Source organism: Delphinus delphis, chromosome 5 (genome assembly GCF_949987515.2).
Source record: "Delphinus delphis chromosome 5, mDelDel1.2, whole genome shotgun sequence".
In the NCBI taxonomy this organism is placed as follows: Eukaryota; Metazoa; Chordata; class Mammalia; order Artiodactyla; family Delphinidae; genus Delphinus; species Delphinus delphis.
In genome coordinates, this window is record NC_082687.1 from 109,015,277 (window position 1) to 109,038,546 (window position 23,270).

Sequence of the window (23,270 nt, forward strand, 5' to 3'; positions counted from 1 at the left end):
GAGGCGACAGCAGGTCAGCCCGGGCCCGAGGTCGCAGGGCTGGCTGGGAGGCTGCCGCCCCGCGCCCCGCCTCCGGCCTGGGCGCGCCGGGCTCCGCCTGCAGGGGGCGCTGCGGCTCGCACAGTCAGCGCCTGCCGGGAGCGACCCGCGGGGTGGGAGTCCCGCGTCTCGGGGCTCGAGGCGGCGGCGGGGCAGGGCCGGGAGGGGTTCCGGCGCCCGCAGCGGCCGAGCTAGGCTCCAGGGCGGAGCGCGAGCACTCCAGCCACGGTCCCGGGTGACTCCGTCGGTGACGCCGGGCGCGTTCCTTCCTCTTCCTCTCGCCGCTCCGGCTCCGCCTTCCCTTCCCTTCCCTCCGCCCAACTACCCGAAGCGGAGCCGCGGCCGCCGCCCGCAGTGCCGTCATGTCGGCCCCCGCCGGGTCACCTCATCCGGCCGCCAGCTCCCGGATCCCGCCCAAGCTTGGCGGAGCCGCCGCCTCAGGAGCCGCCGCGCCCGCGGGCCCGGGCCCGGGGCCTCACCAGCAGAACGGTGAGGAGGGCGGCCGGGGCGGAGCGCGGGGCCTAGTGCTGGCGGGGCAGCCTGCGCGGCCGAATCGGGCGGGGCGGGAGGGAGGGCGGTGGGAGGGGGGGCGGCTGCCGGGGCGGGGTGGGGGGCGGCACGAGGCGGGGGTCGGCCCCGGGGGTTTGGGGGGGCTGGGGGGAGGGGCGGCCCGGCGCGGGGGCCGGCCCAGGGAATCAGGGAGCAGGGCTGTCTCTGTAGTGTGACCCCGGGCCCGAAACCACGGGGACGAGTAGGGGCCATAGAAAAGGGGGAGACCAGACACCGCGTGAAATCCCTTTTATCCAGCCCGGGCGCAGGGGAGTTTCCACGGGCGACCCCTTCGCCCATATACCGGCCGAAAAGCCGAGGCCGCAGAGTGCGTGGTCCGTGGAAGGCTGGTGTAGCCATGGAGCTGGGAGGGTTGTGCCCTTCCTGTCTCAGGAAAATTGCTCTGATTTCTGAGGCCCGGCGAGCACGCTGCCTGGAAGGGAACTGAAGTTAGTGCCCAAGTTTGTAGACAAAGGGTGTAAAGATGCAACACAAGTGTAACTGTAACCCTGACCCAGTTCGGCCTCAAGATCTGTCATTGCTGCTGCGGCCGCTACTCGAGCGTTTGGAGTTTGCTGGTCGTGTTTGAAAGGGAGCAGGTGTCAAACGGATTTAAACGAATACTTTTAGATCTGGGTGTTCCCCTCCCCGCCCCCCCCCCCCCAGCTTCACTTTCAAAAACACAAAAACGTGCCAGAGTTGGCCCTGTTTGAGGCAAGGCCTTCATACCGGCAGCAGCCAATGCACCGTGAAAGCGCTTTCATACTAAGGTCGCGGGCTTTGGGGATGCGCGAGTTTCAGCTGAAAAATGATCGGTTCTAGTATTCCCTCATCTTGAGATTTGGAATGTTCGTGGCTGGGGCCGGGGGAGAGGGGGCCTCCCTTTATAGACGATAACATTTTAGATGAGAACTCTCGAAAGTGATGGACTGAATACTTAAGAATATGTCTGGTTCTCTGTAAAAGAGAGCAAGGTCTGCTGGTACTCTTTAAAAATGGTTGTTGGACTGACCTATTTTATCCAATCTGTGAAATGAAAACTTACTAGACTTTATAAACCAGTTCAGCCAGCATCTAAATTTTATAACTGATACTTTTCAAGCTTGCAGTTTATCGTTTATCCTGAGAACCAGAAGTTGATTTTTTTTCATAAGTCAAACGTGATGGCTTAGCCTTATCCTTTGGATCAGCCATACTTGTCAGTATTACGTGCTTTACTTTCACTGGTCATTGTTTACTCTATGGGTTTTGAATGTGAACAGTGTAGTAGGTTTTGTACTTCTGTCCTGAACATACATGAAGATATTATTTGTGAGCAGGTTTTGTTCTTGTAAACTTGATATAAATTCTTGTTTTTGTTTTGTTTTTAGAATAGCTTTGTGTGTGGAGGAACTAGAACATGATAATTTAGGAAGCGATCCCACGTCTTTTAGAATATTTTAAATCCATGATTAATAGTGATCCAAGGATTGTGTCTTGATTTTCTGAGTATGCATTATTGTCTTAGTGTACAGTTTTTAGAGTGGCAAGTATTTACCTCAGCCTTAACAAATTTTGTGAACGCTCAAGGAATGGCAGGATATCAGTTGTGATCAGGCTGTTAAATATGTAAAAACAAATCAGTAAATACATTTAGAAGCCAAAAATAGATGATGCTTGATTTCTGCTGTTTATAATCGTTACTTTGACATAATTCATTTCAACATTTTTTGCATGCTTGCCAGTTGGGGGCTCAAGGTTAGCCTAGTAGAAAAGACAGAATCCCTGCCTTTCTTGTAAATTGACCTGTATTTTGGTGACATTTGAGTTGGTTATGACCTTGAGGGATTTGACAGGGATGGATAGGAGAGGAGGGCCATCTCAAGGACATGAACAGAAGTCTCAAAATTTAGAAACTAAGAGGCAGAAAGGGTGTTGGGTGAGAGGGAAAACCCAAGAATACCTAAAAGGGGCCAAGTTACAGAAAGGCCTTAAATGCTAAGGAATTTAGAAATTAAGATAAAGAACTAGAGTTAATTTTTGTTTGTTTTTTGTAAAAGTAAGTAGCTTAAGTAGGTAAATAACAAGATAAAATCTGTTTTTGTTTTGTTTGTTAATCTTAGAAGAAAGTAATTTTTGCTATATGGTATTTGGCACCCATAGATAACGATTAAGCAGTCATTCAGGTTTGTGGTTGATTCTTTAGCCCCACGTAAACTAGTTTGCCTTTTAATATATCTCTGTGGAATTCCAGCACGGTGAAAAAGAAATAGGTCAGAAGTACGAGTTTGAAGCATCACAGAAGACAGAGTTGTAAAACTGGAATGGTACTTAGAGATCACTTAGCTTAGCGGTTATCAAACATTTTTAAAAACAGATTTGTTTTCCTGCAGAGCCCTGCTATAGAAATCAGAAAAAAGCAGAGCTGTTGTGGTTAAAATAGAGGTGGAGGTCCAGGTGTTTTGGGAACACAGTCTGTAAAACACCTAGTTCACTTCTCTAATTGAACAGATCCAGAAAGTTTTGGGTGGGTGTTTTTCACCAATGCCCGTATAAGCTTCTTGAGGGTAGCAGCCTGCCTCCTGTTCACTGCTGTATATTCAGGGCCTAGAACAAGTTATAGTCTCATTAAACATTTGTTAAATGAAGTCTAATACAGTCTTCTAGTTCCAAGTCCAATCTCTTTCTATTAACAGACTCTAAGAAGTCTCTTATTAGAAACTTTGATATTGGAAAGGGTAGGGAGGCAGAAATCGGGCCTTCATTATTACTTTTCCTTATTTTCTATGTTTAATTGTTAACATGCTTTCCCCCATTTATTTGAAGATAGAATTTGACTTCTTTGAGTCTTTGAAATATTTCTTTTTAAACTTCCTTCCTTGAAGTTATATTTCTGTACTTTAGTTTTTCATTGAGCACCATGTGGGCGGTTTAGAATTATTTGTATTTTCATATGAAGTGTTAGTTGAACATTTTTCAACTTTTACTCTGCCTTTTGAGAGTCCTTCCAAAACTGAGTCCTCAAACAAGGGGAGACTGAGTGAATAATATCCTGGTAATGATGGCATAACCCCATAATTTCCCCCAATCGACTTAAATTGAAAGAGGTCTTTTTAGAATTTTGGGGGGCGGTGGGTCACCCAAATTTACCAGTAAAACACTGCTTTTTAATTCTACATTTAGGAAGCAAGTGGTGCTCATTTTCAAATGAAAATGTGTTTTCTTCCTTCCATGTGCCTTTTCCAAGAATGATACTACTGGCAGTTTTATCATTTTAATTGTTAATAATGCAAGGAAGATGAGATAGTAATGGGAATTACGAGAATTCATTATGGAAGCTATAAATAAATATACCATTCACTCAACAATACTGTCTGGTAGGTTATAGGAAACCCTTCAACTCTGAGAGCACATGCAAAATTTAAAATGATACAAATCTCCCTAGTGTGTCTGAAGTAAGTTTCTTTTGATCAGAGCAGTATCTGTGTCTCAGGTTTCTAGTCTTCCTTTCTAGCTAACCAGAAGCATCAGGTCCTCTCATGAAGATACTGCCATGGTATAACATAGCTTTCTGCACACATAATTTCCCCCTAGGTTGATTAATAGATATCTCAAGGATCTTAAAAAATATATAAACAAGTGTCTTTTATCTGGGTTTAGTTTTTATTGTTGTTGCTGTATTGCTTTGGTTATTTTTATTGTATTTTCATTCCCATGCCACTCCCTCCCCCTCAGTTTCTGAGGTTATATCTGTACTGATTTTTGTAAATCACATTCATTGCTACTGATCCTAGTATTTCAGCTAACTTCCATCTTTCTGATTCATCTGTGAACCCTGAAGTATTTATTAGATGCTAAAGACGTTGAAATAGAACAGATTTTGAGCCAATCTTCAGCAGACTTTCCTAGAAATGAGAGTATCTTCACAGTCAGCACTGCGTGTTAGAGCAGATCATGTTATATTCAGCCCTGGGGAAGCCACTATTATTTCCAGTAGGCTAAGCATACTCAGAATTGTCAGAAAGTGTGGGCTAGTGAAAAGGCTGTAGGCTCTGTTACAGCCCAGGGTTTTGTGGAGAAAATTACTTAATATCTCTGGACTTCAGGGGATAATAATACCTCCCTCGTAGGGTTGTTGAGAAGATTACATTAAATGAGGTACTATTTTTTAAAGTACCTGGTGCTTAGCAAAATGAGACGCTTAGCAAATGAGGGTCCCCTTCAAAATACCAGGATATAAATTCTTCATGTGGCAGATACCGCGTGAGTTTTCCTCATCACATTCCATGGCAGCATGCAGTAGGCACTCAATGGAGTAAGTGAACTTGTCTATTATTTTTTTACACTCCCTCCCACGAATCTGCTCTTGGAAGGTTTCCTCTAATAGGCCACTACCTCAGCTAGCTGGTTTGTGGGACGAGGGGTTTCATCGGTTTTAAGTTTTCTAAAATTGTGTGCTGAAAGCTACCTGTAAGAGGAACTGAGGAAAAAGCGGATGAAGTAGGGAGGGGGGAGGGACTAGTAAAATGCCTTGCCTAGGCAGTGGCCAGGTCCTAACTTGCTTGTTTTTCCTAGTATTTCTGTGAAATGGGCTTTGGAACCGGCAATACCTGGCTTCTTCACTACTTCCCAACTATTTGAAATTGTATGAATTAGTGACCTTTCGTGTCCCTGTTTGTTTGTTTGTAAAATGACAATAGTGGTACTTCACAGGACTTGAGAGAATTATATAAGATTATATATAGGAAAGTAAAGTACCTGGCATGTAGTAGGTTTTCAAACAATATTGATTTTCTTTTGGCCCCTTCACTCTTAGCACTCATTATCATGACATCCAAAGAGGACAACTGATGTAGTGGCAGGAATAACCTATACTTAGTGCAGTGAGATTTCATCCAAATGGTTGCATAGGCTGTGTCTGCCAGCAGTGACTGAACAGTTGCCTTTGTGGCTATTAGCCCTCCATCAGGAAGAATAATCCAGGGGAATCAGATGTGATTGAGACGCCCCAGTTTTTAAATCACTGGAGTTTCTAATTGCAGATTTCTTTAGAGGTGTATGTGTGTGTATACATTTTATGCTCACTAAAAATGTATTTTAGTAATATTATTGATACTTTATTGGTAGGGGTAGTATATTCAAACTATTTAGTAATCAGTACTGCATGTACTGACCACTGAATGGATACCAACCTTGCCCCTAGAGCAGAATTCAGACAGACTGCAGTGTGCCAGGCATTAGTCCTTTAGCTGCTAAGTCGTGAGTGGCTGTGTGGCAAGGGGCCAGCATGGTGGGGCGCAGCAGAGAGTCAGGGTCAGGACTGTGGCTTTTGACCAGCTGGTTCAAGAGCATTTTAACAGTTTGATAAGGATGATTGTTAAAGTGCATACTGGCTGAGTATTGACGGACTTCTTGGTTACTCAGTGATGAATGCATTACCTTCTTAGATCTGATTCTCCTTCTCCCAATTAGTACGAATTGTATCTCAATAGGATAGAGGAGTCTGTACTCCGATGACCTTTCATTATCTTTTAAAGATAATGAAAACTTTTCATCTGACTTTTTAAAAAAGTTGGAAATTCAATTCAGGAAACGACTAATGAAACAAAAATACATTAAAAATGTTGCTTCTCTGTGGGATTGGTGGGGGGATGAGGAAACATTAAGAGCCTATGGTTTTTTTGTATAGTGACTAGACTTTCCATAAAATACTTGATTTGTAAATTTTGATTTTCATGTCGAGTTTGCTTAAAGCAGGAATAGAATGAGTTTTCCTTTGGTGAGACTCTTATCTCTGAAAGGAGATTATGTCACTGAGGCAGACCTATCCCTTGGGTGGATCTTGTGATAATTTACTCTTGCTAAGGAGGGCATAGATGCTTATAGAAAATCAGGCTGTATCTAGCTTGTATATGATAATATCAGTCAGGCTGACCAGCTGAAACCTCTGCAGCTGTGATTAGAGTTGGGGAGATTATCCTGGATCTGGGCAGGCCTGATATAATTACTACCATCCTTATTAGAAACTGGAGGAGTCAGCCTGCAGAGAAAGTAATGTGACCATAGAGCAGAGGTTAGGATGTTGTGCTTTGAAGTTGGAGGAAGGGGCCATGAGCTCAGGAATGCAGGTGGTTACTAGCAGCTGAAAAAGGCAAAGAAATGGATTCTGTCCTCAGGCCTCGGAAGGAACCAGCTTTGCCCATGGTACCTTGATATTAGCCCAGTGAAACTGACTTTGGATTTCTGACTTCGAGAACTCTAAAAGAATAAATTTGTGTTATTTCAAGCCATTGAATTTGTATAATTTGTTATACTTGCAGTAGGAAACTCATACATCTGGTAAGAAGGGAAGAAAAAGTGGCAGTGTCAAAACACTTTAGATGTAATGAAATACAGTAGGTTTTTACTTTCCTTTTGTTTCAAATGTTCTTATACTTGAACTACAGAGTAAAAAGTGTAGAATGCCAAGGTAAAAAAAAAGTCAGACTTGTATGTTTGTTCTCATAGTAGCGTATAAATGACTTTACATAGTGGAAGCTATTAAGTTTTGAATTCTTTCTCTTTCAGTATCATATAGTTCTTGTTGATAATTGTGATGTGGTAAACGCCTGATACAGAAATATTTGAGGATTATTTATGGGGCTTAATTTTTTTCAAAATATAGTAATGGATTCCATGAGCCAGTCACTACCCTAAGCCTTAAGGATATGGTAGAGCTGAGAGCAAACTAGGCCCAAGTTTTTCACTTACAGAGTGCACACTTAGAGTTCCATGTGGAAAGCGCTGTCCAAAATACTGTAGTACAACATTAAGCAGGCATCTGCTTGTAGGGTTAGAGAATGTCTTCTAGAGGAAGAGCTGAGCTGAGAACTGAAGAATGAGTAGGAGTTGGTCAGATGAAGGGAGTAGAGGGAGTTTTTGAAGTTTCCAGGTAGAGGGAAGAGACTGTGTGAACTGTCAGGGGTGAACAATGACTTGAGAAAATGACTTGAGAAAAATTGACTTGAGAAAAATTTTCTATGGTAAGAGTGTGGAATAGTGATTTTCAGCCTTTTCACACTCATGGCTACTTTAGTGCCAGAGTTTTTGGTGACATTCTTTTTTTTAAATTTATTTTTATTTATTATTTGGCTGCGTGGGGTCTTCGTTGCTGCGCATGGGCTTTCTCTAGTTGCAGCGAGTGGAGGCTGCTCTTTGTTACAGTGCACGGGCTTCTCATTAGGGTGGCTTCTTTTGTTGCGGAGCACGGGCTCTAGGCACGCAGGCTTCAGTAGTTGTGGCACGTGGGCTCAGTAGCTGTGGCTCGTGGGCTCTAGAGAGCAGGCTAAGTAGTTGTGGCGCACGGACTTAGTTGCTCCGCGGCATGTGGGATCTTCCCGGCATGTGGGATCTTCCTGGACCAGGGATCGAACCCGTGTCCTCTGCATTGGCAGGCGGATTCTTAACCACTGCGTTTGGTGGCATTCTTGAAGGAATTAAGCTTTGAATACCTGTATTTTTAAAAAGCAAGTTTCAGAAAAATATCACATAATTTACCTGATCCTCTTCAGAAGTCTTTATATGGCAACTTAACTGTTGTATTCTGCCCTAATAAACCTCTTTGATGGCCTTTTGAGGCAAAGCTCCAGCATACAACCTTACCTGATGTTGTGCTGTGGCTCCTTTGCTTTTCTCGTGGCAAGTTATACCTCTTCCTACCAGGTCAGCGTTCTGTGTCACTTCATCATAACAGTAGGCATGCTGAGTTGTAACAGAATTACATTTTATTTATTGATCAAACTTTGGCGGACCCACGTGAGGACTCGCAGTATATTAAGGTATACCTGTAGGAAATCATTGTGAGAAGGGGGAGTGGTAAGCAATGAGTTGGGAGAGGTAAGCAGGAGTCAGATCATGAAGGGTCTTTGCATTGGTTTTCTCTTTGCTGATGTAACAAATTGCCACAAACTGGTGGCTTAAAACAACATGAATTCATCTTCTGTAGGTTAGAAGTCTAACTGGGCTAAAATCAAGGTGTCATTAGGGCTGCATTCACTTCTAGAGGCTCTAGGCAAAGGCAAAGGTCTTTTTCAGCTTCTAGAGGCTACCCACATTCCTTGGCTTGTGGCCCACTCTTTCCAGCTTCAAAGCCAGCAACATTGCATCTCTCAGAGGAGTCTTCTGTAGTCACATCTCCCTCTGACTCTCTTCTGCTTCCCTCTGCCACCTTTTTTTTTTTTTTTTTTGCGGTACGCGGGCCTCTCACTGTTGTGGCCTCTCCCGTTGCGGAGCACAGGCTCCGGACGCGCGGGCTCAGCGGCCATGGCTCACGGGCCCAGCCGCTCCGCGGCATGTGGGATCTTCCCGGACTGGGGCACGAACCCGTGTCCCGTGCATCAGCAGGCGGACTCTCAACCACTGCGCCACCAGGGAAGCCCCCTCTGCCACTTTTAAGGACTCTCATGATTACACTGAGCTCACCTGGATTATCTAGGATATTCTCCCTCTTCTAAGGTCAGCTGATTAACAACCCTAATGCTATCTGTAACCTTACCTCCCCTTTGCCATGTAACCTAGCATATTCACAGGTTCCAGGGATTAGGAAATGGACATATGGGATGAAGGAGGGATTATTCTGTCTTCCACTATTTTACAGGCCATGTTAAAGAATTTGTATTTTTCCTTGATGGCAAGAAAAACCCTTAGAAAGCTTTAAACAAGGAAGTAACAATCAGATTTTTTTTTAGGAAAATCACTCTGGTGGCTATGTTTGGTGTAGTCATTTGTTTCAAAAATTTTGTCAATCAATTTAGTAGGTCGTTTCCAGCACTTTTTTCATTGATGGTTTAAAAACTTGTTATTTTGCAATAATTTTAGATTTGCGGAAGTGATACACTGTACGGAAAATGCAATAACCTTCACTTAGCTTCCTTTAAAGTCTTAACATCTTCCTCTCATGATTTACCATCTTATAAAACTATGGTACCTTTATCAAAACTAGGAAATTAACATTGGGGAAATACAGTTAACTAAACAACAGATTTTTATTTACATTTCACCAGTTTTTCCGCTATTTTTTTTTTCCATTCCTGGATCCAATCCAGGATATCATGTTGCATTTAGTTGTGTTGCCTTAGTCTCCTCTGGTCTATGACAATTTCTTAGTCTTTTTTTTTTGTTTTTTAGGACTTTGACAGGACTGGTAAGTGATAGTTCCTCACTTTGGGTTTGCTGATGCTTTCCCATGATTAGACTGGGGTTATGAGCTTTTTAGGAAGAATACCCAGAGGTTGAAGTGCCCTTATCGTGTCATATCAGGGGTTACATGATCTCAATTTGTTTTATTACTGGTCATGTTAACCTTGGGCACTTGATTGAAGAGATGTCTTAGTTTGGGCTACTATGACAAAATACCATAGACTAGGAGGCTTAAATCACAGACATTTATTTTCTCAGTTTTAGAGGCTGGCAGTTCAAGATCAGGGTGCCAGCATAGCTGTGTTCTGGTGAAGACCCTCTTCGTGGCTTGTAGACCTCCGTCTTCTCGCTGCTCGAATGGTTTTCTTCTTATAAGGATACTGATTCTTCATAAGGGTCCTACCCTCGTGACCTAATCTAAACCTAATTACTTCCCCAAAGCCCCACCTCTTAATACCTTCAAATTGGGCGTTAGGGCTTCATACGGATTTGGAGGGGGACACGTTCAGGCCAGATTCCTCCACTGTAAAATTACTGTTTTTTATTTTTTCCTGCTCTGTTGGGAGCAACTCATTTAACTCAAGCCTACATTCAACAGAAAGGGAATTATGTTCTACCTCCTGGAGCGAGATGTATCAAATAATTTGTGGGCATATGTTAAAATCACCACAGTAATTAATAAACATTCTTAGGGAGATACTTTGAAGTTACTATCCTGTCTCCGCTTAAAATTTCATGTACTAATTTTAGCATTCCTCATTCGCTCTTGCCTGTGGTTATTATTGCTGTGGAATTCTAATGGTGATTTTCTTTTTCCCTCATTCTTTCTACATATTCGGAATTTTTCTGTAAGGAAGACTTGCCCCCTTTTCTCTCCCATCTTAAAACTTATTCAGTCATTTATATTATTATGGTCTTAAGAATATTTATTTTATTCTTTGGATTATAAGCCAATACTATCATTATTTAAAATATTTACTCAAATTGTTACAGCTTTGGCCATTGGGAGCTCTTTCAGTTTGGCTGTTGTGTCCTTTGGCCACCGTCCTTTTGTTTTTTGAGCACTTCCTTACTTTCTGGCATTAGCAGATGCTCCATCTTTTACTTGCTCTATGGCAGCACCAGAGCCTGCTCTTCGTCCAAGGAGCCCTGGTTCCTTTTGTTGGGACATGGTGTTAAGAAACCAAAAACTGGGCCTTGGATGTGCTCATTGCTACTGTGGTGTCACTGTTTCTAGGCTCTCTCAGCAGACAGAGCTAGGGGATATATATGTATACGAACCCAAGTATGTGAACCTATTTATATAATTATATCTGTTGCCTATTTATCTGTATGTGTATTACCTAAATATCCTTCTGTTAGGTTATCATACATTTGTAATAAAGTTAGACTGATTTGTCACAGTCTGCATTCCATCCTAGATTTTCTCAACATCTGGTTGATTTTTTACAAAAATTTGCATGTAGTAAATTTCATTCATTCTTTGTAGTGTACAGCTCTATGGGTTTTGATGAATGCATGTACTAGTCAAGTATCAACCACCACAACACTATTCAGAACAGTTCCATCACCATAAAAAAATGTCTTCATGCAGTCCCTTTGTAGTTAACAGCTCTCCCTTCTGCAAATCCTGGCAACCATTGCTGTTCTCCTTCACCTTTTCCAGAGTGTTGTATAAATGGAACCATAAAATATATCATCTTTTGGGTCTGGTTTCTTTCACCATGTTCATCTATGCTGTTGCATGAAACAATGTTCTGTTCCCTTTTATTGCTGCATAGTATTCTATCTAGTATATGTATAAACAGGATTGTTTATCCATTCCTCCGTTGTTGAATATCTTGGTTGTTTCCAGCTTCTGGTGATCATGAATAAAGCTGCTATAAACATTCAGGCACTGGGTTTGTGTGAATACTAGTTTTCAGGTCACTTAGGTAAATATTTAGGAGTGGGACTGCTGGGTCATATGGTAAGTGTATGTTTAACCTTTTATAAGAAACAGCCAAACCATTTTCCAAGGTGGGTGTACTATTTTGCATTCGCTCCAACAATAAATTAGAGTTTCTGTTAAACTATATCTTTGCCAACATTTGATATTTTCAGGGTTTTTGTTTCAGTCATTCTAATGAGTGTATAGAGATATCTCATTGGGGTTTTAATTTGCATTTCTCTGACTAATGATGAGCATATTTGCATACATTTGCCATCCATATATCTTCTTTGGTGATTATCTTTTCACATCTTTAACCAGTTTTTGGTTGGGTTGTCTGTTTTCTCACTGTTGAATTTTAAGAGTCCTTAATATATTCTGAATACAAGTTCTTTACTGAGCATGTGATTTGCAAATATTTTCTCCTAGTCTGCTACTTGTCTTTTAATCCTCTTAGTGGTTTTTGCAGAGCAAAAGTTTTTAATTTGATTAAATTCATTTTTTCAATATTTCATGCTTTTAGTGTTATAGGTAAGAACTTATTGCTAAACCCATATTCACCTGGATATTCTTCTATATTTTCTCCTATAAGTTTTAAAATTTTCCATTAAATCTATGCTTCGTTTTGACTTAATATTTGTTTAAGATCTGAGACATGTGTTGAGATTCATTTTTTTTGCATATGAACTATTCATCGATTGAAAAGTACCGTCAATTGAAAAGACTGTCTTTCCTCCATTGAATTGCCATGGCACCATTGTCAAAAAATCAGTTGACTGTGTTTTTGTGGCTCTATTTTTATTATTTTCTCTATGTCTAGCCTTTTGTCTGGACCACACTTTCTTTTTGTGTGTGTGTGTGTGTGTGTGTGTGTGTGTGTGTGTGTGTGTGTGTGCTACGCAGGCCTCTCACTGCTATGACCTCTCGCGTTGTGGAGCACAGGCTCCGGGCGCACGGGCTCAGCGGCCATGGCTCATGGGTCCAGCCGCTCCGCGGCACGTGGGATCTTCCCAGACCGGGGCATGAACCCGTGTCCCCTGCATTGGCAGGCGGACTCTCAACCACTGCGCCACCAGGGAAGCCCTGGACCACACTTTCTTGATTATTGTTGTATATAAAGTCTTGAAATTGGGTAATGCAAATCTTCCAACTGTTCTTCCTCAAAGTTTTTTGTTTGTTTTTTGCTATTTTAGTATCCTTGCCTTTTCCTAGAAATTTTAGAATCGGCTTGTTGATATCCATAAAAGAGCCTTCATGTATTTTTATTGGTATTGTTTGAATCTAAAGATCAAAATTGAGATAATTTACATCTTAATGTCAAGTCTTCCAGTCCACAAACATGGTATATCATTCCATATCCTTGATTTCTTTCATCAGTGTTTTGTTCTATATATAGTTTTGTTTTGTTCTGTATATCAGTTCTATATATAGATCCTTCACGTATTTCATTAGATTTGTATTTTAAGTACTACCTTTTGTGTGTGTGCTATTATAAATAGTATTTTGGTTTTAGAATCTGAATTCTGAATTTTTAAAAACAGTAATTGCTGCTCTAGTTGCTATTAGTACATAGTAAATTACAACAAAACAATGGTTAAGCAACCATTTTATTATGCTCACAGACTGTGTTGAACTAAGACTTTGAACAGGGCATGGCATAGATGGCTTTGCTCTGGGATGTCTAGGGCCTCAGCGGGGAAGACTTAAAATGATTTTGATGGCTGGAGATTGGGATGATCTTGAAGGCTTATTTATTCTCACATCTGGCACTTAGACTGGAATAACTCAGAGACTCGGACTTCAAACCAGAGTCCCGAGTGGTGACCTCTCTATGTGGTTTGGCTTCCTCAGACCATGACAGCTGTGGAGTAAATGGATTTCTTATGGAGCTGCTTAGGGATCCATATTCAGATATTCCATCAAACAGTGCAGGTGCTGAGTTGTCTGTGACCAAGCCTGTGAAGTCACACAGCTTTGCTTCTGCCATTCTTTATTAGTGGAAGCTGTTATAAGCCTGCTCAAATTCAAGGGGAGTAGACAGATCCTACCCTTTAATCAGCAGAGTATCAAAGAGTTTGGGAACTGTGTTTTAAAACTGCCACAGATGCTAAGGCAGTTATAGGAAATATAAGCAAATGAAACTGCTACTACTAGTAAAAACCCCATAATTTACAGAGAGTGTGTGTGTGTTTTTTTAAAGAGTATATAAATGATTTATTTGTGATATTTGCCAGGCTCAGTTTTTAGTTTATGCAGAAGAAATAAAACTTTAATACTAGTATACCCTAAGAGAAAGTTAAGAGTTATCTAATATATTTTAAGGTTGAAGAAAAGAGAGTGCATGCTTTGTTAGGTCACAGTAAGACAAATTTTTAAAAAATATTTGCTTGTCCTAGATATCAGTTTTTTTCAATTTAAACTGATCTTTATGGTTTGTTTTGTTTTTTCAGTGCAGACTTTAAAAGTTTTTATTTTTTTATACAGCAGGTTCTTATTAGTCATCAATTTTATACACATCAGTGTATACATGTCAATCCCAGTTGCCCAATTCAGCACACCACCATCCCCATGCCCCCGCGGTTTTCCCCCCTTGCAGGCTTTAAAAGTTGATTTAAAATATTTAAAACAATCATTTTGCTTTCAACGAAGTTTTGATTCATTTATTATTTTGATTAAATTATATTAGAAATTTTGGGGGGTACACTTGGAACATTTAGATCTTGATATAGTGTAAGGAATGGTAAGCACCAACATATAATTAGCTGTTCCTACCTTTGCGTCCCCCCCTCCTCCCACAAAGTAAGTACCTTCCTTTTCTTTGATGGGCTGAAAAAGCAAATAGGATTTTTTGGGTGGGTAATTCACTTCTGATTAATTTCAGCCGATACAACGTTCCTGTTATTTTTAGAAGAATGGCATTTGAGTAGCTTGGACATGATGATGATGCTTTTCCTGTTTTCAGATCATGTGGCATAGGTGAACCAAATCAAATCAGGAAGTGGGTAGATATTTAAACAGATTTCTCTAACTCTGACTTGGCTCTTCTCTTGATTGATCAATTTGTACCAGTGTTGGGTTTTCCGTGACTGTAATGAAGAGTAGCAAACCCTGTGTTTTGTTTTTTTTTTTATTTTTGTTGCAGTATAGTTGGTTTACAGTGTTTTATTAGTTTCAGGTGTATAGCAGGGTGAATCAGTTATATGTATATCCAGCAAGTCCATTTTTAAAATATATTTAAGGAAGAGAAGGAGGAGAACATTTTACACTTTTTTTAAGCATGTTAAATTCTTCTAAATGAACTGTGATCATGTAGAATATCCTGTAAGAAAAGTAAATTATATACCTAGTAAAACAGTGTTACCTGAGTTTTGGTTCTCTGTATGCTTCTTGGAAGTGTGGCCATTATTTTTTCTTTACAGCTTGATTGTGTAAGTTATGTTTGTATCTGCCATGGAGTATGTATTTAAATGACCAAAGATTAAGCTTCCACTGCATTATTTAGTAGGAATTGAAAACAGAATAAGGAAATTATTCATATATCTTTTATAAACACATTGTCTGTTTTCTATTTTTATACAATTATTATGACAGAATACATTGGCACTTTGTGTCAGTGAACTTGAAACAGCTTGAAATATATATATATATATATATTTTTTGATTATCTTTTCATTTGAGGTATGATACAGATATCTATTTCATTCCACAAGACAAGAAAATTAGATTCTAGGATAATTAAATTTGACCTTGTAAGCAAAGCTAGAATTCCATTGTTTGAGATAATTGACCTTCTTCTTGGCTAAAGAAAGCTAGCAGGATTTTAGTGTAGCGAGGGGCAGCAGATCATTGTCTGAAAGCACGGACTTGAGCCAGATTATTTGAATCAAATCCCAGCCCTCTTACTCCCTAAGTATGTGACTGTATTGAACAACTTAACTTTTGTGCCTCGTTTATTTTATTTATAAAGCGGTTATAATGATACTGTTTACTTCAGGGGGCTGTGAGGATTAAAGGAGTGAATATATGTAAAACATTTAGAACAGTGAGCGGCACAAAATCTAGTGTTTAGTAATGTTTAGACTATTAATAATATTAATATTATTGTTAACTTTAATGGTATTGATAAAATAAATACATTCTATAGTGATCAAAGATAAATACATAAAAATGGAAGTATTAAAAGCACTAGAGGAAAACATTGGTATATAGCTTTATAACATTGGAATGGGGCAGGCTCTACTAAGTATGATTTTAAAATTTATCAAGCATGAAAGATTTTACTATATAATAATTGAGAAACTATAGCAAGAGACAACATGAACAAAGTTAAAAAACAAACAATAACCTGAGGGAAAATATAGACAGCACATAATAATAACATATGGTTAAATTTCTTAACATACAAGAACATTTATAAATTATTAAGGGAAGCACAATCCTGTGGGAAAAGGGCAAATAACAAAGAAAGATACCCAAATGGCTAAGAAACATTCGAAAGGATTCTGAGCATCACTCAAAGTCTAGTATTGCAAACTAAAATGTTTCTCTCTTATTAGATTGGCAAAGATTAAAATGGTGCTCAGTGTTGGGAAGATGAGGCATTCTTAAGCATTACTGCTGAGCAGTATAAATTGATAGACATTTTTGGAGAGTTATTTGGCAATAATGGTCAATTTTAATAGCCCCAAAACCCTTTGAACCTCCAGTTTCACTTCTAGGAACTTACCCTGGAGATTCGTCAAAGAAGTTGACTTCATAAATTAGTTCTCTCCCTGGAATAAATATTCATCAATGGGGATTTGGTAAATAATGTTATGTTTCTACAATGAAATACCATATAGATTCTTTTAGAAGAGCAATGAAGTTTGTATATGCTAACACAGAAGGGGATCCAGGATATATCAGGTAAAAAAATGAAGTTGTCGAACTGTAGTATGATCTATGTCTGTTTAAATATATATGCTTATATATACATTACATATGTGTATATAGGTATACACATATGTAATAGGTACAAAGGATACACAAGAAACCATTAACTGTAGCTACATCTGGGACATAGGACATAAGCTACCAGGGAGAGAAGGGGACTTGTACTTTTCACTTTATATTCTTCATTGTTTGAATTTTTTTTAACAGTAGATATATTGTTACTTTTATAACTTAAAAAAAAAAGCCTGTAAGAAAGGTTTGAACGTCTTCCATGCTAGGTATATTGTTATCTATTGCTGCATAACAAAATACCCCAAAATTTATCAACTTAAAACAACAAATATTTAATCTCAGTTTCTGAGGGACATGAAGCAGCCTAGCTAGGTGGTTCTGGTTTAGGGTCTCATGAGATTGTAGTCAGGCTATCAGCTGGGACTCTAGTTAGATTCTACTTGGGAGGGGACCTTCAAGATGGCGAAGGAGTAAGCCATGGAGATCACCTTCCTCCCCACAAATACATCAAAAACACATCTACGTGTGGAACAACTCCTACAGAATACCTACTGAATGCTGGCAGAAGACCTCAGACTTCCCAAAAGGCAAGAAAATCCCCACGTACCTGGGTAGGGCAAAAGAAAAAACAGAGACAAAAGAATAGGGACGGGACCTGCACCTCTGGGAGGGAGCTGTGAAGGAGGAAAAGTTTCCACACACTAGGAAGCCCCTTCACTGGCAGAGACAGGGGGTGGGTCGGGGGGAAGCTTCGGAGCCACGGAGGAGAGCGCAGCAACAGGGGTGCGGAGGACAAAGCGGAGAGATTCCCGCACAGAGGATCGGTGCCGACCAGCACTCACCAGCCCGAGAGGCTTGTCTGCTCACCCGCCGGGGCGGGCGGGGGCTGGGAGCTGAGGCTCGGGCTTTGGTCGGATCCCAAGGAGAGGACTGGGGTTGGCTGCGTGAACATAGCCTGAAGGAACTAGTGCGCCACAGCTAGCCGGGAGGGAGTCCGGGAAAAAGTCTGGACCTGCGTAAGAGGCAAGAGACCATTGTTTCGGGGTGCGCAAGGAGAGGGGATTCCTTCCCTGTCTGCCCACGGAAAGCAGAGCACCGCCTAAACGAGCTCCAGAGACAGGCGTGAGCCGCGGCTATCAGCTCAGACCCCAGAGACGGGCATGAAATGCTAAGGCTGCTACTGCAGCCACCAAGAATCCTGTGTGCAAGCACAGGTCACAGGTCACTGTCCACACCTTGCCCCCAGGAGCCTCTGCAGCCCGCCACTGCCAGGATCCTGTGATCCAGGGACAACTTCCCTGGGAGAACACATAGCATACCTCAGGCTGTTGCAACGTCTCGCCAGCCTCTGCCACCACAGGCTCGCCCCGCATTCCAATTATAACTACCGTACCCCTCTCTCCCCCCGGCATGAATGAGCAAGAGCCCCCTAATCAGCCGCTGCTTTAACCCCGTCCTGTCTGGGAGGGAACAGATTCCTGAGGGTGACCTACACGCAGAGGTGGGGCCAAAACCAAAGCTGAACCCCAGGAGCTGTGCGAACAAAGAGGAGAAAAGGAAATCTCTCTGTGCAGCCTGAGGAGCAGTGGATTAAATCCCTGCAATCAACTTGATGTACCCTGCATCTGTGGAATACCTGAATAGACAGTGAATCATCCCTAAATTGAGGCGGTGGACTTTGGGAGCACCTGTAGACTTGGGGTTTGCTGTCTGCGACTGATTTGTTTCTGATTTTTATGTTTATCTTAGTATAATTTTTATTTTTTTATTATTTTTTTTCATTTTAATTATTTATTATTTTTTTCTTTTTTATTTCTTTTTTTTTTGCTCCCTTGTCTTCTGAGCCGTGTGACCGACAGGGTCTTGGTGCTCTGGTCTGGTGTCAGGCCTGAGCCTCTGAGGTAGGAGAGCCGAGTTGAGGACACTGGACCACCAGAGACCTCCCGGCCCCATGTAATATCAATCGGCGAGAGCTCTCCCAGAGATCTTCGTCTCAATGCTAAGGCCCAGCTCCACCCAATGGCCAGCAAGCTCCAGTGCTGGGCGCCCCATGCCAAACAACTAGCAAGACAGTAACACAACCCCATCCATTAGCAGAGAAGCTGCCTAAAATCATACTAAGGTCACAGACACCCCAAAACACACTGCCAGATGCAGCCCTGCCCACCAGAAAGACAAGATCCAGCCCCACCACCAGACCACAGGCACCAGTCCCCTCCATCAGGAAGCCTACACAAGCCACTGAACCAACCTCACCCACTGGGGGCAGACACCAAAAACATCGGGAACTACGAACCTGCAGCCTGCGAAAAGGAGACCCCCAAACACAGTTAAACAAAGTGAGAAGACAGAAATATGCAGCAGATGAAGGAGCAAGGTAAAAACCCACCAGACCAAAAAAATGAAGAGGAAATAGGCAGTTTACCTGAAAAAGAATTCAGAGTAATGGTAGTAAAGATGATCCAAAATCTTGGATATAGAATGGAGAAAATATAAGAAACGTTTAACAAGGACCTAGAACTAAAGAGTAAACAAACAGTGATGAACAACACTATAAATGAAATTAAAAATTCTCTAGAAGGAATCAATAGCAGAATAACTGAGACAGAAGAATGGATAAGTGACCTGGAAGATAAAACAGTGGAAATAACTACCACAGAGCAGAATGAAGAAAAAAGAATGAAAAGAATTGAGGACAGTCTCAGAGACCTCTGGGACAACATTAAACTCACCAGCATTCGAATTATAGGTGTCCCAGAAGAAGAAGAGAAAAAGAAAGGGTCTGAGAAAATATTTGAAGAGACTATAGTTGAAAAGTTCCCTAACATGGGAAAGGAAATAGTCAATCAAGTCCAGGAAGCACAGAGAGTCCCATACAGGACAAATCCAAGGAGAAACACACCAAGACACATATTAATCAAACTATCAAAAATACAAAGAAAAAATATTAAAAGCAGCAAGGGAAAAGCAACAAGCAACATACAAGGGAATCCCCATAAGGATAACAGCTGATCTTTCAGCAGAAACTCTGCAAACCCGAAGGGAGTGGCAGGACATACTTAAAGTGATGAAAGGGAAAAACCTACAACCAAGATTACTCTACCCAGCAAGAATCTCATTCCCATTCGATGGAGAAATTAAAACCTTTACAGACAAGCAAAAACTAAGAGAATTCAGCACCACCAAACCAGCTTTACAACAAATGCTAAAGGAACTTCTCTAGGCAGGAAACACAAGAGGAGGAAAAGACCTACAAAAACAAACCCAAAATAATTAAGAAAATGGTAATAGGAACATACATATCGATAATTACCTTAAATGTAAATAGATTATATATACAATGGAATATTACTCAGCCATAAAAAGAAACGAAATTGAGTTATTTGTAGTGAGGTGGACGGACCTAGAGACTGTCATACAGAGTGAAGTAAGTCAGAAAGAGAAAAACAAATACTGTAAGCTAACACATATAAATGGAATCTAAAAAGGAAAAAAAAAAGGTTATGAAGAACCTAGGGGCAGGGCAGGAATAAAGACGCAGACGTAGAGAATGGACTTGAGGACCTGGGGAGGGAGAAGGGTAAGCTGGGACGAAGTGAGAGAGTGGCATGAACATATATACACTACCAAATGTAAAATAGATAGCTAGTGGGAAACAGCTGCATCTCATGGGGACATCAGCTTGGTGCTTTGTGACCACCTAGAGGGGTGAGATAGGGAGGGTGGGAGGGAGACGCAAGAGAGAGAGAGAGTATATGGAGATATAGGTATGCATATAGCTGATTCACTTTGTTATACAGCAGAAACTAACACACCATTGTAAAGCAATTATACTCCAATAAAGATGTTAAAAAAAAAGTAACATAGGAAGTTTAATATCCAGTTACTCCTTGGCAGCACTATCATCACAGCCAAATGCCCACCAACTGATAAATGGAGAAACAAATCGTGGTCTGTCCATACAATGGAATGTGACTCAGCCATAAAAAGGAATGAAGGTTGGATACAGGCTACAATGTGGATGACCCTGAGAGCATTATGCCAAGTGAAAGAAGCCAAACGCAAAAGGTCATATACTGGGTGATTCTGTTTATATGAAATACTCAAAATAGGTAAATCCACAAAGATGGAAAGCAGATTAGTAGCTGCCAGGGCCTGGGGGCAGGGAGGAGTGAGGAACAACTGCTTAATGGGGTGGGTTTTCTTTCAGGGTGATGAAAGTGTTTTGAAATTAGAGGTGATGGTTGCATAAGAGCGTGAATGTACTAAATGCCACTGAATTGTACCTTTTAAAATGGTTGAGTGTATGTTACATAAATTTGCCTCAATTAAAAAAAGAGAGAGAGACTCTACTTGGTATGAAGGATCTGCTTCCAGGCTCACTCCTGTGATTGTTGGCAGACCTCAGTTTCTCTCTAGCTGTTGGTCAGGAGAGTTCAGTTCCTCACTGCATGGGTTTCTCCAGAGGGCTCTTCACAACTTGACAGCTTTGTTCTTCCACACTGAGTAAGTGATCTAAGAGAGTGCCAGTGCCCAAGACTGGGCAGATCTTTGGAATGATATATCATTACCTCTGCTATATGCTGTTGGTCACACAGTCCACTCCTGGTATATTGTGGGAGGGGGTCAGTACTGGGGGTGGGGGTCATTGGGGGCCATCTTGGAGGCTATCACAGTGGGTCTATCAGAGTATAATCTCTTGTAACAATTTGGGATTATGAAGAAGTAAATTAGGGCAACATTTAGATGGGGACTGTGCTTAAAAGTTAGTTGCCTTCTTACTAATTCTTGTAAATATTTGCTCTTTTTTTTTTCAGGTCCGGCACAGAATCAAATGCAAGTTCCATCTGGGTATGGATTGCATCCTCAAAGCTACACTGCTCCCTCAGGACATTACTCTCAAGGACCTGGGAAAATGACCTCATTGCCATTGGATAGCCAGTGTGATGATTACTACTCTGGTCTCTATAGGGTACCAACACAAAATGTGGTGACTCCTAACGCAGCAAGCCCACAGCCAGGAGCACAGCAGATGTATGGCAGCGTTCCTCCTGCCCCTCACGTCGTGGGATCCACTCTGGGATCATTCCAAGGTGCCGGGTCATCAGCATCACATTTGCATACGAGTGCCTCCCAGCCATACTCCTCTTTTGTGAATCATTACAATAGTCCAGCCATGTACTCTGACAATTCTTCTGTTGCTGCTCAGGGATTTCCCTCTACTTGCGGTCACTACGCTTTGTCAACTGTTTCTAATGCTGCGTATCCTAGTGTTTCATATCCCTCTCTACCTGCTGGTGATCCATATGGGCAGCAAATGTTTACCTCACAGAATGCTCCGACTGTCAGGCCAATTAGAGATAATTCATTTTCTGGTCAAAATACAGCTATCAGCCATCCATCACCACTTCCACCTCCACCATCACAACAGTACCACCAGCAGCAGAGTCTTTCAGGATACAATACTTTTGCGTGGTCAGCTTCAGGCCTTCCGTCAACCCAAGACAATCTAATCCAAAACCACACCTCCCTGGCTACAGCCAACAACCCAACAAATCCTGGTAGGTTGAATGAAAAGCTCACCAAAGCATGGTTGAAAATCAGTGCATTTCCAATCTGATTTTTATTGCATGAAGGTTAAAGATGATACTGCCTATTAGAAAAATTGGAAATTAGCTCACCTTTGCAATTTATTTGCTTTATTTATAGTGGAATTTTGCAGCATCTTCTTGAACCCTTCCCCTTCATCTATTCACAATTAGCCACCCAGCCATCTGCCTTGTATAGCATGGTTCCTTGCCATGATTGGGATCTCAGTTGGTATTTATTGCTGTGTTTTCATGCCTCTGCAGTAGTTGTCTTTAATGTGAGTTAGGAATAAGGCAAAATGGAAGGGTCTATTTGGGGATATGCTTTGGTAGCTAATACTTTATTTTTTATATTAGTTCAACCTTGGGACAGTTACTATTCCAGCCATAGCCCTATTCACTATAGAAAAAATGATGGCCTGCAATACCACACTGGTTTCTCTAGGTGAACCCCTCTTAGTGACTTTCACAGAAGATATATTTCCTATACATTAAAGTTGATGTTTTCTCAGCCCTAGATTGGTAAGTTAGGATGAAGGACAGGGAAGATGGAGAAAGATACATGAAGAATACCCTTGTAATTAGTTTTTCTTACCTTCCTAAACCAAGATGTGGTTAAATTTATTTGTTTAAAAATTATGTATGCAAGGTATGTAGTTTTTTAGTGGCGAGTTTGCATAGGATATATTCACTTTAATTCAACTTGTGAACTTGAACTTAACAAAATCTGCTCTTGAACTGAATGAAAAGGTATGTAAAGGATGGGAATTGTTAAAGCTGTGATCGTTTTCTGAATGATGTCTTTAGATTGTATATCAGAGTCTAGATAGCCATATGTCAAGGATGTTGTAGAAAAGTATCATTCCCTGGACAGTTAGATTATTTAAAGTTAGAACTTTAGAATATTAGATCTGAAGTGTGCATTTGAGATCATCAATTCTTTCGTTGCTATGTTGTTTAGAAACACTTTGGGCTACAAGCAACTAATAGTGGTTTAAACAAGAAAGGTGGTATTTTTCTCACATAACAAGAAGTCTAGGCAGATGCAGTAGATCTAGATGTCC

The 23,270-nt window shown here is 41.2% G+C and overlaps 1 protein-coding gene across 6 annotated transcripts in view; it reads left to right on the plus strand.

Moving 5' to 3' along the window:
* Positions 1 to 393: 393 nt before the first annotated feature.
* The window catches only part of SEC24B (SEC24 homolog B, COPII coat complex component), a 93,957-nt gene continuing 71,080 nt past the window's right edge, over positions 394 to 23,270 (plus strand). For 5 of the 6 annotated variants that reach the window (XM_060012870.2, XM_060012872.2, XM_060012873.2 and 2 more), the window contains exons 1-2: positions 394 to 528; positions 21,436 to 22,179. In XM_060012870.2, coding sequence (XP_059868853.1) covers positions 402 to 528; positions 21,436 to 22,179 — 871 coding nt within the window. In that variant the 5' untranslated portion in view covers positions 394 to 401. The remainder of the gene's footprint in view (positions 529 to 21,435; positions 22,180 to 23,270) is intronic. The other variant, XM_060012876.2, reaches the window with a different exon arrangement.